This window comes from Gasterosteus aculeatus, chromosome 17 (genome assembly GCF_964276395.1).
Source record: "Gasterosteus aculeatus chromosome 17, fGasAcu3.hap1.1, whole genome shotgun sequence".
Taxonomy (NCBI): domain Eukaryota; kingdom Metazoa; phylum Chordata; class Actinopteri; order Perciformes; family Gasterosteidae; genus Gasterosteus; species Gasterosteus aculeatus.
This window is the reverse complement of record NC_135705.1, coordinates 14,653,844-14,666,758: the sequence shown is the minus strand read 5'-3', so window position 1 is coordinate 14,666,758 and position 12,915 is coordinate 14,653,844. Positions and strand designations below refer to the sequence as shown.

General features: G+C 42.9%; 2 protein-coding genes across 3 annotated transcripts; both read left to right on the top strand.

The window, feature by feature from the left end:
- Nucleotides 1-19: 19 nt before the first annotated feature.
- On the top strand, nt 20-7,496 carry evc (EvC ciliary complex subunit 1). Its single transcript, XM_040203416.2, has 20 exons — nt 20-683; nt 792-890; nt 1,111-1,197; nt 1,488-1,711; nt 1,825-1,909; nt 2,044-2,142; nt 2,225-2,353; nt 2,457-2,618; nt 2,737-2,953; nt 3,714-3,862; nt 3,963-4,061; nt 4,239-4,451; nt 4,615-4,724; nt 4,902-5,103; nt 5,259-5,483; nt 5,564-5,699; nt 6,552-6,654; nt 6,773-6,899; nt 6,985-7,081; nt 7,163-7,496. The coding sequence occupies exons 1-20, from the start codon at nt 504-506 to the stop codon at nt 7,309-7,311; spliced, it is 2,892 nt and encodes a 963-aa protein (XP_040059350.2). The 5' UTR covers nt 20-503; the 3' UTR covers nt 7,312-7,496.
- Nucleotides 7,497-8,361: 865 nt separating this feature from the next.
- minar1 (membrane integral NOTCH2 associated receptor 1) lies at nt 8,362-12,696 on the top strand. 2 transcript variants are annotated; one of them, XM_040203419.2, is made up of 4 exons: nt 8,362-8,495; nt 9,256-11,248; nt 11,836-12,054; nt 12,376-12,696. In XM_040203419.2, the coding sequence occupies exons 2-4, from the start codon at nt 9,266-9,268 to the stop codon at nt 12,568-12,570; spliced, it is 2,397 nt and encodes a 798-aa protein (XP_040059353.1). In that variant the 5' UTR covers nt 8,362-8,495; nt 9,256-9,265; the 3' UTR covers nt 12,571-12,696. The 2 variants fall into 2 exon arrangements, with proteins under 2 accessions (XP_040059353.1, XP_040059352.1); XM_040203418.2 differs by lacking the exon at nt 8,362-8,495 and having other exon boundaries at nt 8,770-11,248.
- Nucleotides 12,697-12,915: the final 219 nt, after the last annotated feature.

The window sequence follows — 12,915 nt, the reverse complement described above, 5'->3', positions numbered from 1 at the left end:
TGTCAGAGGCGAACTCGTTGGATTATCAGAAATATATTTACGGATGGAATGCACAAATATGCAGAAAAAAACTAATTATATTTCGTTTTTTCACATCTTATCCACCTGTATTTGCCTCATTATCTTTTTTACGGGGACACTAGTATCCTTTCTAAAATAATGATGAGTGTGCTTTAACTAACTGAAGGGAACTTCACTGATTTTCCGGATAGATTATCGGTGGCTTTCCTGTCTTCCCGAGTTCTGTCTTTAATGGGGGAAAGTTTATTTTTCCCGAAAAAGTTGCAATTGAAGGTTTCTAATATTTTTAAATGGATAACCTTATAGACTGAAGAACCATTTTCAATCAAATGCGAGCAAAAAAACCGCCAGCGTCCACAGCCAGAAGCTAACATTGCGGTTCCTTGAGATGAGTCGTTAACGGTTACGCGTTAAATGTTAGCCGCTATCCACCACACATGCTAACGTTCAGAAACGCAGGTTTTCTCCCGGCCAGGTGAGTGATGACAGCGCAGGAACTGATAGCGGGATGCAGCACTGACGTGTTGGTCGTTTTCGCCGAGTCGCTGCACATTTACACAGGGCTGCTAACAGTGGCCACGTTGTGTGGGGTGCTTTCGGGAGTACTTTCTGCTGCTCTTCTCTACGTCTTCTGCCTGAAGCCTTTGCTGTTGACGAGACAAGTAAGCAAATCACATGCAACCTCTGTTTCTCCTCCACACAATCGCACGTCTTATAGTGTGGTTATATGCCACTACAGTGACACTCTTCTCCCGCATCAAATTGTCAAGGGTCACAACGCGAGGCGGCTGCTTGAACCGCACGACGGGGAACTGGACGTAAACAGCAGCGGCAGGAAAGAGGCTCCGACCGCCACCGCAAATGATAAAGTATTCTTCTCTTTAACATCTAATCCACGTTTGGGACTTTTTGTAACGTTATACGCGTGGATGTTAAATGTGACAGGAAATATGTACAGGTCACTTGATTTAACACAATCTCCTTGATTTGACTGTCAAACACTTTCAGTGTTACCCATGTTTGATGTCTGCACTACTAATCCTCAACATCCCATTTAAGATTTCCCATTTCTGTTTACTAATTGTTCAGGAAAAGAAGCAGCCAACCATGAACAGTGATGTGGCTGCATTTGCATCCAGAGCAAAGGTGGTTTATCCTATCAACCAAAAATACAGAGTAGGTATCATAAATATACAGCATATCTCCATAATAACAAATACCTTCAGGTGCACAAGGTCATATTTTATTTCAGCCCAAATAAATGCAGAAATTGCTGTTTGGGTTTGGTAAACGAAAGTGTTTTAAACCGTAAAACGTTAAGCAATAATTATGCTGTTTGCTGTGGTCGCATAACACAAAATGGTAACCCTTTGCAAACAATTGCATGTGTGATATATTATATATAGTTGCAATCAATTGGTTCATGCTTACTTCACTCAGCTGCAACCTTTTTCTGAATTTGTCAGCCTTTAGCAGACGGAGCGTCCAATCCATCACTGCATGAGCACTCCAAGTTGCCGGCAATGCCTAACAATGAGTCATCCTCTTCCACCGATGGAGAGTCTCAGAGTCAAGAACAGGACAACGACGATAGCAGTCACTTCATCTCCTCCTCACTGTTCCCCAAGAGCTTGCAGAACCAGAGCTTCACCAGGGTCTCTTACTACCCTCGCACACTGACACAGCCAGGGTAGGAACCAGTAGTCTCTAAATGTTAAGCAGTAACCTTGCTCACTAATCTTTCAGCAAGTAGGCACAAACCCTAGTTTACTGGAGGCAATAACACACATGTGATCTATTCAGTTTTGAAGGTAGGATCAGTCTCTACTGTTTGGCTCTGCAGGATGTCCAAATGCATTGCTCCCAGCTTCAGGAAGAAAAATGCCTCGTGAGTTTTTAACATTGTTCTTTAACACAGCATTATAATATTCAATTAGTATATTTTCTTAATTCAAAGTCAAAGTTAAAAAGACAGAACGGTTTGTTTTTAATTTTCCCATTTTATCTTTTTTTCTGCTACAGATGTTTCTCCAAATGGTGAAAATAATATTCAGTGGTCGTTTTCCAAAAGACAAAAATGAGGCTGACTTCTTCAAGAACATTCTTCAAATGCAAGAAAAGGTCGGGCCACATCAGATGTCTACTGCACATTCATACACATAGATACATGCATATATACAGCTGTTCTCATCTGTCATTTCAGGAACTGAATGAGCTGAAGAAACAGTTGCCTACCGGCCATACTGCTAGCGAGAAAAATAATGATGCTCCCTGTACTTTGGAGGAAATAGAGAGAGCTCAGAAAGATCTTCTTGAACGAGGCTTTCAAGTGGTAGAGAGAGAGAAATTATTTCACACCTAATTTACCTTAATACTCATTATTTACAAACACCTGTTTTTGCATTGCCGATTCTAATGTCCATGTCTCTTCACAGTCCAGATGTTTCAGCAAACAGGTGGAGGACTTGTGCCAGCATCTGCTGAGGAAGACCAGCGTTTTCTCTCCAGATGAAGCACAGGATGTGATTCTCTCTCTCATCCAGACTCTGCTGTTAGTAGAAAACCATCTGATGAACACGCAGGAGGCTGATTTGAAGGTAAAGTACTACTAGTTATTCGTTGGCACGACATTCATTTTGCCTCTTATCCCTTGTGTCATCGTGCAAAGAACTGGAAATACTGGAGGTGGAAATACCTGTTTTCTACTTCTCGCAGGGTATCCAGCAGAAATTGTTGTGGTGGGAGGAGTTGACGGGGCTTCTTCAATCCCAACCTGTCCTGCTAAATCGGGAAGTGTCTTTGAGGCAGAGCTTGATAGCAACAACACTCGAGCAGCTGACAAGCGATGACGTCTTGACTTTCAGCCACATGGAAAAGATACTCTCAGAGGTTCAGGCAACTCTGACTGAAGGTCTTCAACTGTGCACACAGGGTAAGACTTGTCGTGAGAAAACGTCAGTTTCCTTTAGTCAATTCACTGCACACTATCAGGTCCAGAGACAATGGACAGAAGGCAGGTTAGAAAGAGCCTTTTGTAGGTTAAGCAATTGGATTGCAGGAAAAAATCAAAATACACTAAACACATTAGTAAGTTTTTTTTTTTACCAAGTTTAGTAACACAGTAATTGAAAATACTGACATTTCACTCAACTGGTTTCTGGGGGCAGGTATCAGTGGACAACAACTAACCTACTTTTCAACATTAAATGATGTACACTCTCAAAATAGACCCTTTTCCTGGACTCCTCCTCTATTCTCTGGATAATGAAATAAGGTCATGAGGTTCTTTGAGAACAGCACATAATATCTATTACACTATTCCATTACCATACACTCGTATGTGGCTAAAACAGTTAGTTAATTAGACGAGGTACCTCATCCTAACTTCTCTGCTGTGTTTTGATTAGTAAGTAAAAAAACAGTAAAGGTAGCATTGAATGTTGGTCCATCAGAATGAAAGAAGCAAGGATTTTTTCAAGATATGCATGTTTAACAGCGTTATTGGGGGGGGGGGCATCATTGAACATAATACATTTTCCACCTTTTAGAACACTCTTTAGACCATATAAAAATGCAGCTACGACGCACCTGTTGAGTAAGTAGCGTCTACTCATCTGTTGCAGAGACAATGTATGTTAATCATCATCATAACATAGTAATTTCGCTGTTATCTTCATGCTGTTATGTTTCAGAGTGCATGAGGAAAACAAAGGAGCTGGTGGATGAAAAGAGCAGCACATTAGAGTCCAAGAGGAAGAAGCTTTTGAGGAGCCAGACCAAAGAGAAGATCTGCGCCCTGGAACTGAAACAGACTTACAATGACCTTAAGCAGCTCACCAAGGTTGGAAGAATTTGCTTCCTCCCATTACTGGTACTTAATAAATAGGCCAATAAACTATTTGCAGACTACATTGGCATCTAAATGTAAACCTTCCCTTCAGGTGTATAAGGAGCTGCTGACAAAACACAGGCAGCAGATTTGTAACTTGGAGCAGCAGCAGGACAACAAGGTGGCTGAAGCCCTCTGTGATCATTGGAAGGTAAAAGATTAAATACTACATTTTGTGTACACTGTGCCGTTCAGACTGTAAATAAATCGCGGATCCCCAGAGCCACGACTCCCAACCGGCGACCCCGACCCACCAGTTGAGAACGACTGTGTATCGAGTATTGTATTGTACTGAGTATTTACATTATTTATGTTTTTGTGTCTGCAGAAACTCCGTGGCTCCTGGTCAAAGAGGCTTGGTGATCTAGCGAAGGATGTTTTTCTCACCTCTGTCCCGGCCCTGTCAAAGGTCTCTGCCGAACGTTGCGAGAAGCTGTGGTTGGACCTGGAGCAGGAGCTGGTTGCACATCTGCAGCAGGCGGAGTGCACTACCAAGCTGCAACTGGAGGACATGAAGACTCAGATGGACAAAGAACGACAGGTAGACTGTTTGGTATCCTTCAGTTCTGGGCACCTTGATTCTTTTATCAATGAGGATTCTTATTTTAAAAAGTCTCTCTTAAACCAATGTACATTAGATATTTTCAATAGTTTATTAAACTAAAGTCTTTCTGCTTTTTCTAACAAAGTGTATTTTGTTGTAGGTGTGGAATGAAGAGATGGTTTTGGTGCAGTCCTGTTTTAAACATCTGGGGGAACAACAGATGACGATCCTCCGGGCCATGGTGGCCAGACAGAGCTACACACTCAACAGGTGAGATTGGAAAACCTCTGCCAAAAATTATTGATAACGTATTGAGTGCAAAAGATTGCCTGATGAAGAATAAAACTAAATCGTCACTCAGAGCAAAATTTACAGCCACATCCACTTATCCAGTATGAAAATCCATGTTTGTTGTTATTTGGAAATGATGCAATATCTTCTTCTCAGCCACGTTGGAAGGTTGATAGAGAAGAAACAAGAGCACCTCTTGGTGGCTGTGCAGAGGTACTTTGTGGTCAGACACTTTACTCTGCACATGCTGAAGGAGATGAGACTGTCAAATCTGAAGGAACTTTCTCAGACTGATTTCAGAGCTGTGCTAATGGAAGATCCCAGTGAGAACCAGCCCAGTGTCAGTTCAACGCTCAAGGTGGGGAAAGATGGCTTCTTTTTATCCATATCAATACTTTCCTTTAAGGACACCACAATGGTCACTAGATGCAGCATGTCTCATATTCCCTTGTCTAACATAGTAGCCAAGTTCACAGCCAAATAAACATCGTTGTTGTCGGATACCGATCACAGAATAACAGTGCCAGCCTAGCAGAGAGGCATCTGGGCCCAGAGAGTCAGCTTGTTGGACACAGCTTCCAGCAGGAGTTCCTGTCTGAATTGGAAACAGGGATGGAGCTTCTCCAGGGCCATGCACAGCTGGTGGTAGGCAACGCCCTTAGCCACGCAATCCGACAGATGATGCAGAACCCACCTGCTGAGTCGCAGACTTCCCCAAAACAGGATGACGGTTTGAAGGTTGTGTTGTGAATTTGAATCATCTTTCTACTTTGGGCATGTTTGCTAAGCAACTTCGAGTAACATTTGTTTCTCACTAGTCCCACTTGACAGAGGCTGCCTCGGAGAGCGTGTATGTGACCAAAGATTCTCTCACTGCAATGGTCCAAAGCTACTATTCCCACCTGAAGGACATCATCCAAAAAAATGAGCATGATCAGGTTAACATAAACCAGGGTGAGATCACAACACACATGCACATGGTCACATCTGCATGAACTCAGATGAACCTGGATCTAGACAAAGTATATGTAATAGATTATTTCATTAGGTCAAAGGCAAACTTTGCAGTACAATAATAGCCAGGATTGTTTTTATGTAAAGTACTTCAGACCTGTAGTTTGGTTCGGACAAAGGGGTAAAACAATCTGGTTCCTGTTGAGACTGACTTTTTACCATCAAACAAAGAAGAGTTAACATGAAGGCATACTGACCGGCAGGATTGATTGGACAGTTTTGGCTATTGTCATCTTGTATCATCAGGACGAGGAAATAAAAGTTAAGTGACTAATTGAAGTGTATGCAATCCTTATCTTTCTGATGCATACATTATTGTTCTTTTCTGTCACTTAAGAGCTCACAAAGATTATAAACAATTATGAGACTGTCAAATTGTTATTCACCTTATTTAACAGGACAAAAAGGAGGCATCCTGTACAGTCGTTGGGTATAATTGTTTTAATGAAGCATACAGAGCTGTTTAGTTCATTAGTTAAGGAAAATGTCCATATGTTAACTCACAGTTTAAAAATAAAGTATAGTTATACATAGAATTTATAATTCTGAACATATTTGAGCAGATCTATTTATTACTAGTAGAGCTTTGGAAATCCTCCTAAATTTACATTATGCTATCATAAAATCATGTGTCCGTGCCTTTTGGTTTGGTTGTTTCGTCAAATGACAACTTTCTCACAAGCACCAATGAACTATACAAACCAGGCAAATGGTTTGTTTTAACTAAACCAAACAGCTTAGGCGTGAAAAAACCCTCCAAGTTAAAGTGTGTTAATGTTACTGTTCCTTCAGAGGTGAATGAGAAACAAGAGAGCAGCAGTCAGCTGAGCAGGTCCTTGCTGAGGGAGCTGGCGAACTGGGGCAAGAAACCCACTTCTGCTGAGTTTCAACAGAGGTGCAACAACCATGCACCACACTACACTCTTTGTCTGCACTGAACACTTATGTCAGTCTTAAATAGTATTCAATAATCATAATTTAGGTTGTTAATTTAGTTTTTTTTGGTGACTCAGGGTTGAATTCCACAAAGGGAGGGTGTTGGAGCAGTGTGATTTGGACCAGGAAATGATATATGAGGAACTTAGGCGGAAGAAAGTAGCCCAGGATCAGAACACCGAAAGTACCAAAGCACAGCTGCTGGTTAGTATGTTTTATGTATCACGTACTTCCCTGCCTGACAGCTTTCTCATATTTTCTGTAAGCACTGCGTTGTTGTGTCCAATAGGAGGCAGAAGAAGGCTTCACAACTGAGCTGGCAGCCTTGGCCCGGGTCTCTCCCCAAAGAGAAGTCTCAGAACTCAGCTGTGAAGGGGACAACAATGGTAAGCAACTTTTTACTCATGTTGTAAATCTATGTTTTCACCATCCCTCTGTCTGTCATTCATGTTGTCATGTTTCAACAGGTAATGAGAGTGCAGCTATATTGGACTTGCTGTCCCTGAACCCGGCATTAGATCCAGCCTTGAATCCTTCACTGACGCCAACCTGTGTGGCCCCAGTGGGGAAATTAAAACCAAAGAAGAAAAGAGACCGAGAATCTAATCTCAGCTGAAACCGCTACACAGTAGCTTTTACATATTTGTTGTGTCCTGTAAAACATTTATTTTTTATTATAGTTGCTGTAATGGTGCTGTAATGCCAATTTTTGTAATGCCAGTTTTTACCAAAGGTGTCTAGGAGGGTACTAGGGAGTTGTTTGCATTAAACAAGATGGATCTTTCCCTTATTTTTGTATAAGTAGACAGTTGAGTCGAATATTAAATGTTTTTGTGCTAGAACAAGGTGTTGCAATATTGAAAAAATAACCACTCTTCCTCAACTGATAGATACTGAAAAAATAGAAAAGAGCACATTACGTGTAGAATACATCATTCAACTTTTGTAATTTGTTCACCTTGCATAGAGAAACGCCATTCCCCACCCTGACAGTAATACATTACTGTCCTATACCTACACCCACATACTCATTCACTGCATTGATTCCCAGTGACTCCTGAGTACATGGGATGATGGATGGGCCCCTCTGTGAGCTCTCCGATGAATTAGAGATGTCCAATCTGATTGTAGCGGAGTGCCACCACTCGGCGATGAAAGCCTTGTGCTTTTCTTGCTCTAATGGAGTACAACCCTTTATGGATGATAATGCAGAGTAATGGTAAAGTCTTTGGGCGCTGAAGTCTAGCAGACAGTTCTGTGCATGCAGCAATGTAGCAGATAATTTACTCCAGCTCGTATGGTTTAGTGTCAGTTTGGAGTGTCAATTAGCAAACATCAATTTTTAAACTGGCCTTTTATTCCTATGTTCAATTTGCACACAAAACCAATTATTGCGATGGCACCCTGAGAAAATATACTCCTCGACTTGACCGACTGCTTCACACTGGGATGTCCTGCTAACAGGGTGTTTTCCTCCGTTGCATCACTCAGAAATGGGAGCGCACTGTTGAATTTGAAAGTGTGGCCGCTTGTCTGTGATGGGGGGAAACCGTTTGGATGTATTTTGAGGTCCCTTAGGGGACTGCAAGGACTTGTGGGAAGATGACCTAATTTCTAATTTTCTCTCCTGGCTGAGCTGTGGGCTGGTTGCTGTTACTAACAGAGAAGCACATGAAAGCAGTGTAACAGTATGAGCCGCCCGCCTCTGTTTGCAATATGGCCATGCTGTCGACATAAAACTGGATTCCATTTGTCATTTTTCATGGACGCAGGCCTGACTTTATCTTTCGTCTGATCCAGGTGAGTGGAATTACACACCTCTTGGTGAGTTGCGATAACCCAAATTGAATTTGCAACACGGACATGTCGTTGACACTGTCCCAGCTGTCATCCAAAAGTGGATCAAATAGCAGTAAATAGTGTTAGTCCTGCCCTGTTCTCGTCTTCGGAGCGTTTTCACATATGGCTGGAATGAAGTTAATGAATGCATGTCCGTATATTGAACACATCTAGCACGTGTTGTAGTGTTTAGTAGTAGCCAGTCTGCCCCGAGGTTGTTAATGGAAATGAGAAGATTAAAAATGTCCAGTGAGGTGCAGCTGTGCGCAGTGTGACGCCGTCATCAGGTCAGATGATCAGTTATTTTAGGGCACAAAAATAAGGTCACTTTCCAAATTCGCCTGTCAAAGGGATTTTTCTATCACAATTGAAAATGTGTTATTTAATGTCGACCAATTATATGATTATTTGCTGTCAATGTAACAGTATCAGATCTGAAACACTGTTGTTATTGGACAGATGTGAATCATTCAAACCTAGGACTCCCAATTCGTTTTTTAGTACAAAACATCTCACAAATACCAGTGTTTTATTTCTATACATTAATATGAATATGTAACCTACAATACACTTTGATATATTTACATAATATTATTATTACACATATTCTCTATACTTGTATTGTTACATTGACGTGTTTATTTTAGTGTTTTGGAAAATCACATTTGCTGCTATAAAAAAGCTGGCTTGGCCTCACTAACTGCCTGATTTTCCCGCTCAGGTGAGGAGCCATGGCTAACCTGCAGCAGGAATATCCTGGGGTCCTACTGGGGATACTGGAGGAACTGGCCAATATGCGCCAATGGCTCACTTTCCAGGATCTTTGTCGTATGGTCAGCGCCCGCTTCGACCTGGAGCACCTCATCGAGCTCAGGAGTCTGCTGTTTGCTGCTGCCAGCCAGGACCCCTGTTTCCCAGCTACTCTCTTCAGAGATCGTGTTTCCACAAAAGGCCAGGGGCTTTCCCCGATAGGCGTCGCTGCTGATATTGTGACTATCTTCAATCTTATTCAGATGACGGTTGGCGTCCCTGATGACAGCCAACCAATAAGAGCGCAGATGGTCCTCCCTGTCGACCAATGCCCAGGCCCCAGTCTGCCTGGAATACAGCAGCTGAACGTTTCTGGTCGAGAAAGAGTGCGTGCCCACTCTGACTCCAGTGGCCGGCCTATTGATCAGGACTTGCTGTCTCCGAGATCTAATTACTCAGGCCACAAGCGAGCAAGTCTTCCCCCGGATCCCATCTCACTTGTGTCCTCCCCTCCAATCAGGGCGAGGGCTGTGTCTTTCGACTTGCCTCACACCACACTTTTCTACCCCAGTGGCCAAATCCCGAACGAGGTTATGAAAAATATCTACTTGCCTTTGGAGACAGACAGTGAGTCCAGTGTAGACTCTGCGCCGATGGAGGTGTTTGACGATGAACAGGGATCGTCTGTCGACCAGAAGAGAGACATCTTTAGGAAGGACTTTCACAACCGGCCGCCTCTGATACCCCAGGTGACTGTTAACAGTGAGTCTCCCAGTCCTAACAAGGATCAGAAAGGCTTCGACAATCGCATCTTTGAAACCATCCCGAATCCTTACCCATCACCAGCACCAGTCAACCAATCGCCGGAGCAGAAGGCAAAACGTGAGAGCCTTGATGACCTACAGGACTCAACTTACTTCGGACCGCGGCCAATCCCAGAGTGGTCGCCGCGGCACCTTCAACCTCCGAGGACCAAGAGGCCCATCTGGAGCAACAAGAGTCACAGTCTAGAGGACCGAATAGGCCCTGGCAGTATTGGAATGGGAATGGAATCACAAGGGGGGCAACTTCCAAGAAGATCAAGCCCTGCAATCAGCAAATTGGGGGAGTCCTTAAGATGCGACAGTGAATTGTCCATTGCAGTGGACGGAGTAAAAGCGCAAGGAACCCAGACGGACCCACCAGACGCCCGGCGTCTCCGCAGCCTTGTCCACGCTGACCGCTTCTCCTTTATGACGTCATTAGACGACCCTGACATCGGTGAGGATGACATCAGTGCCATCTTTCGTTTCTTAGATGACATAAGCATGTGTGGTTCCACAGCAGTCCTGCACCCTAGTGATGGACCAGGGGCCATTAACCAGGACACCCACGAGGCAAGACGTGGCCGCCTAGGTCAACTCCAAAGGCTTTTCCACTCTCTGGAAAGCAGTGATGATGGGCTCCAGGCCAGTGTCTGTAAGCTGCTGCTCCGTATGAGCCAGATAGAAAGACAACTGGACTCACTGAATGATGTCAAAGCTGAGATTTCCCAGGTGCTGTCAGCGCTGCAGCGGCTGGATGAAAAGATTCAGCCGCCTATCAGTGGGGATGGACAAGGCAGCGGAGGGCGATGGCTGGAGCCTCTCAGTGGTGTCTCCTCTTTCATCGGCCACCCTATAACCCCTTCTGAGTCGTCAGAGCCTCAGCCTCTGTCTGTGTCTGAGCATCTTTTTCCAGGGATCAGTACTAGTAGTCTGGACTGGAACCAGTGGAACACTCCCGTGGAGCAAATAGAAAGCAGCAAAGGTCCAGCCGATTCAGATGGGGGGAAAGTAGGGAAGAAGGATGCATCATCTGGTCGTGCTTCTAAAAGTCAGCCTGTAGAGAAAAATATGTCTGATTCAAACTCGCTGAATATTTCTGCAAGAGACTGGACGGTGTCATTCTCCAAAAGTAAAGATGGCAAGTCTTCACATGGACAGGTAGAGTCATTTTACTGTGCGCAGTTTATACTATATTTTGAATGAAACATTAAGAAATAAGTTTTACATGAGTATTGTCAGTAAAGGGATCCATTTTGAAGGCAAAAGGACAACCCTTGTGTATAAGGTGTGACAGCAAGATGTGTTTGGCCTGAAGCTGGTGGTCTGCTGCGCAGTGTGATTTAGTTATAAGTTGATGAATTAGGCCACTGGGATGTTGGTTTAAACCTTTACAATGAACACTGTCATATCTTAATTAGGTTTTTGGTTTTGTTTCTTACTGCTACGTCTCCCCTCTTGTTTATGGTGTTATTGCTTGTGTTTGTTTTTCCCACCAATGTAAAGTGCCTTGTAAAACGCTCTACAAATAAAATATTATAATGCAAAACAACTATAGAGAAGTATAAAGTGAGAAGGACATGGAGAACACATAGTGCAGAAGTTAATATATAGGAATCCATATGACATATGTGCAAAATTTTAAATAAAATGTTATACAAAGGACTGTTTGGTCAGGACTGAAAAGAAACATTATATCAAATATTTTGTATATAATACATTCTATGAAATGTTTGTTTTCTTTCTAGGCAGATCGATCAGGCAGCACAACTAACCTCATCTCCAGAAAGTCCTCCAACCTGGTAGAACAAGTATTTAGTTCGTCTCTGTTCCACCACAAGGACAGCAGTCTGACAGGAGGGCTAACCTCTGGGAAGGTCCTGGACCCCAGATTTTCCGAAGGTAGGGGAAGGCCCATATGGACTGTAGATGAAAGAGAGGCTCGAATCTCCCCTTTGGACTTACAGGTAAGATTTGTTATAAATGCTACAGTAGTTAAATGCTTTGAATCCAATTCTCCTTCCTAGCCTATCTTTTGTATAAAGTCATGGGTTTCAGTCTATAACCCAGTAAATGTGATGCGTTTTCGGATTGATTAGTATAATAATATTAAACATCATCAAAACAAAAACAACAGTGGGTTTCTAGAATACAATTATGAAATAGCACATTACAAATGAATAATGCATGCAAGTGCAGGAAACAGCAATTTACTTTAACATTTGGATCTATATTTTATGTATGAGTGTGTAACTGATCTGATTTTTATATGACCTTATGTCACTTAGAACCAGGAGTCTCTAAACCCCAACAACATGGAGTTCTGGATGGACGACATTTACACTCCAGGCTACGATACTTTACTCAGGCGTAAAGAGGCGGACCTCCGCCGGGCCAAGGTCTGCAAGCTGCTTGCGGTCATTGCCACTGCAGTGGTTATTATTGTCATCATTGTCATTCTCATTTGCACCGTTGGGTCATGAAGACCTTTACAACCCACATTATTACCTGCCGGATATCTGCTGTATTCAGGAACCTGCACGGCGGTCTCATGGAGATAAGATGCTGACCGGGACTAAGACAATAAAGCTGAAGTGGCGATCAGTTAACATTCAATAACCCTTTTCAGTTGTCAGCATGCAGCACCATTACTCAGGACCTCCAAAAAACAGGGTGGTTCTAAATGTAGCTTATTTTTAAATCACTTATCTCTAACATGGTAAGTAATCTCCCATGTTACGTTGTTCCCCCTCTACTGTCTTTTGTATAATGACTTTTGTTTTTAATATTTTTCAATAGCTGCAAAATGAGGCATTTAAGGTATGACT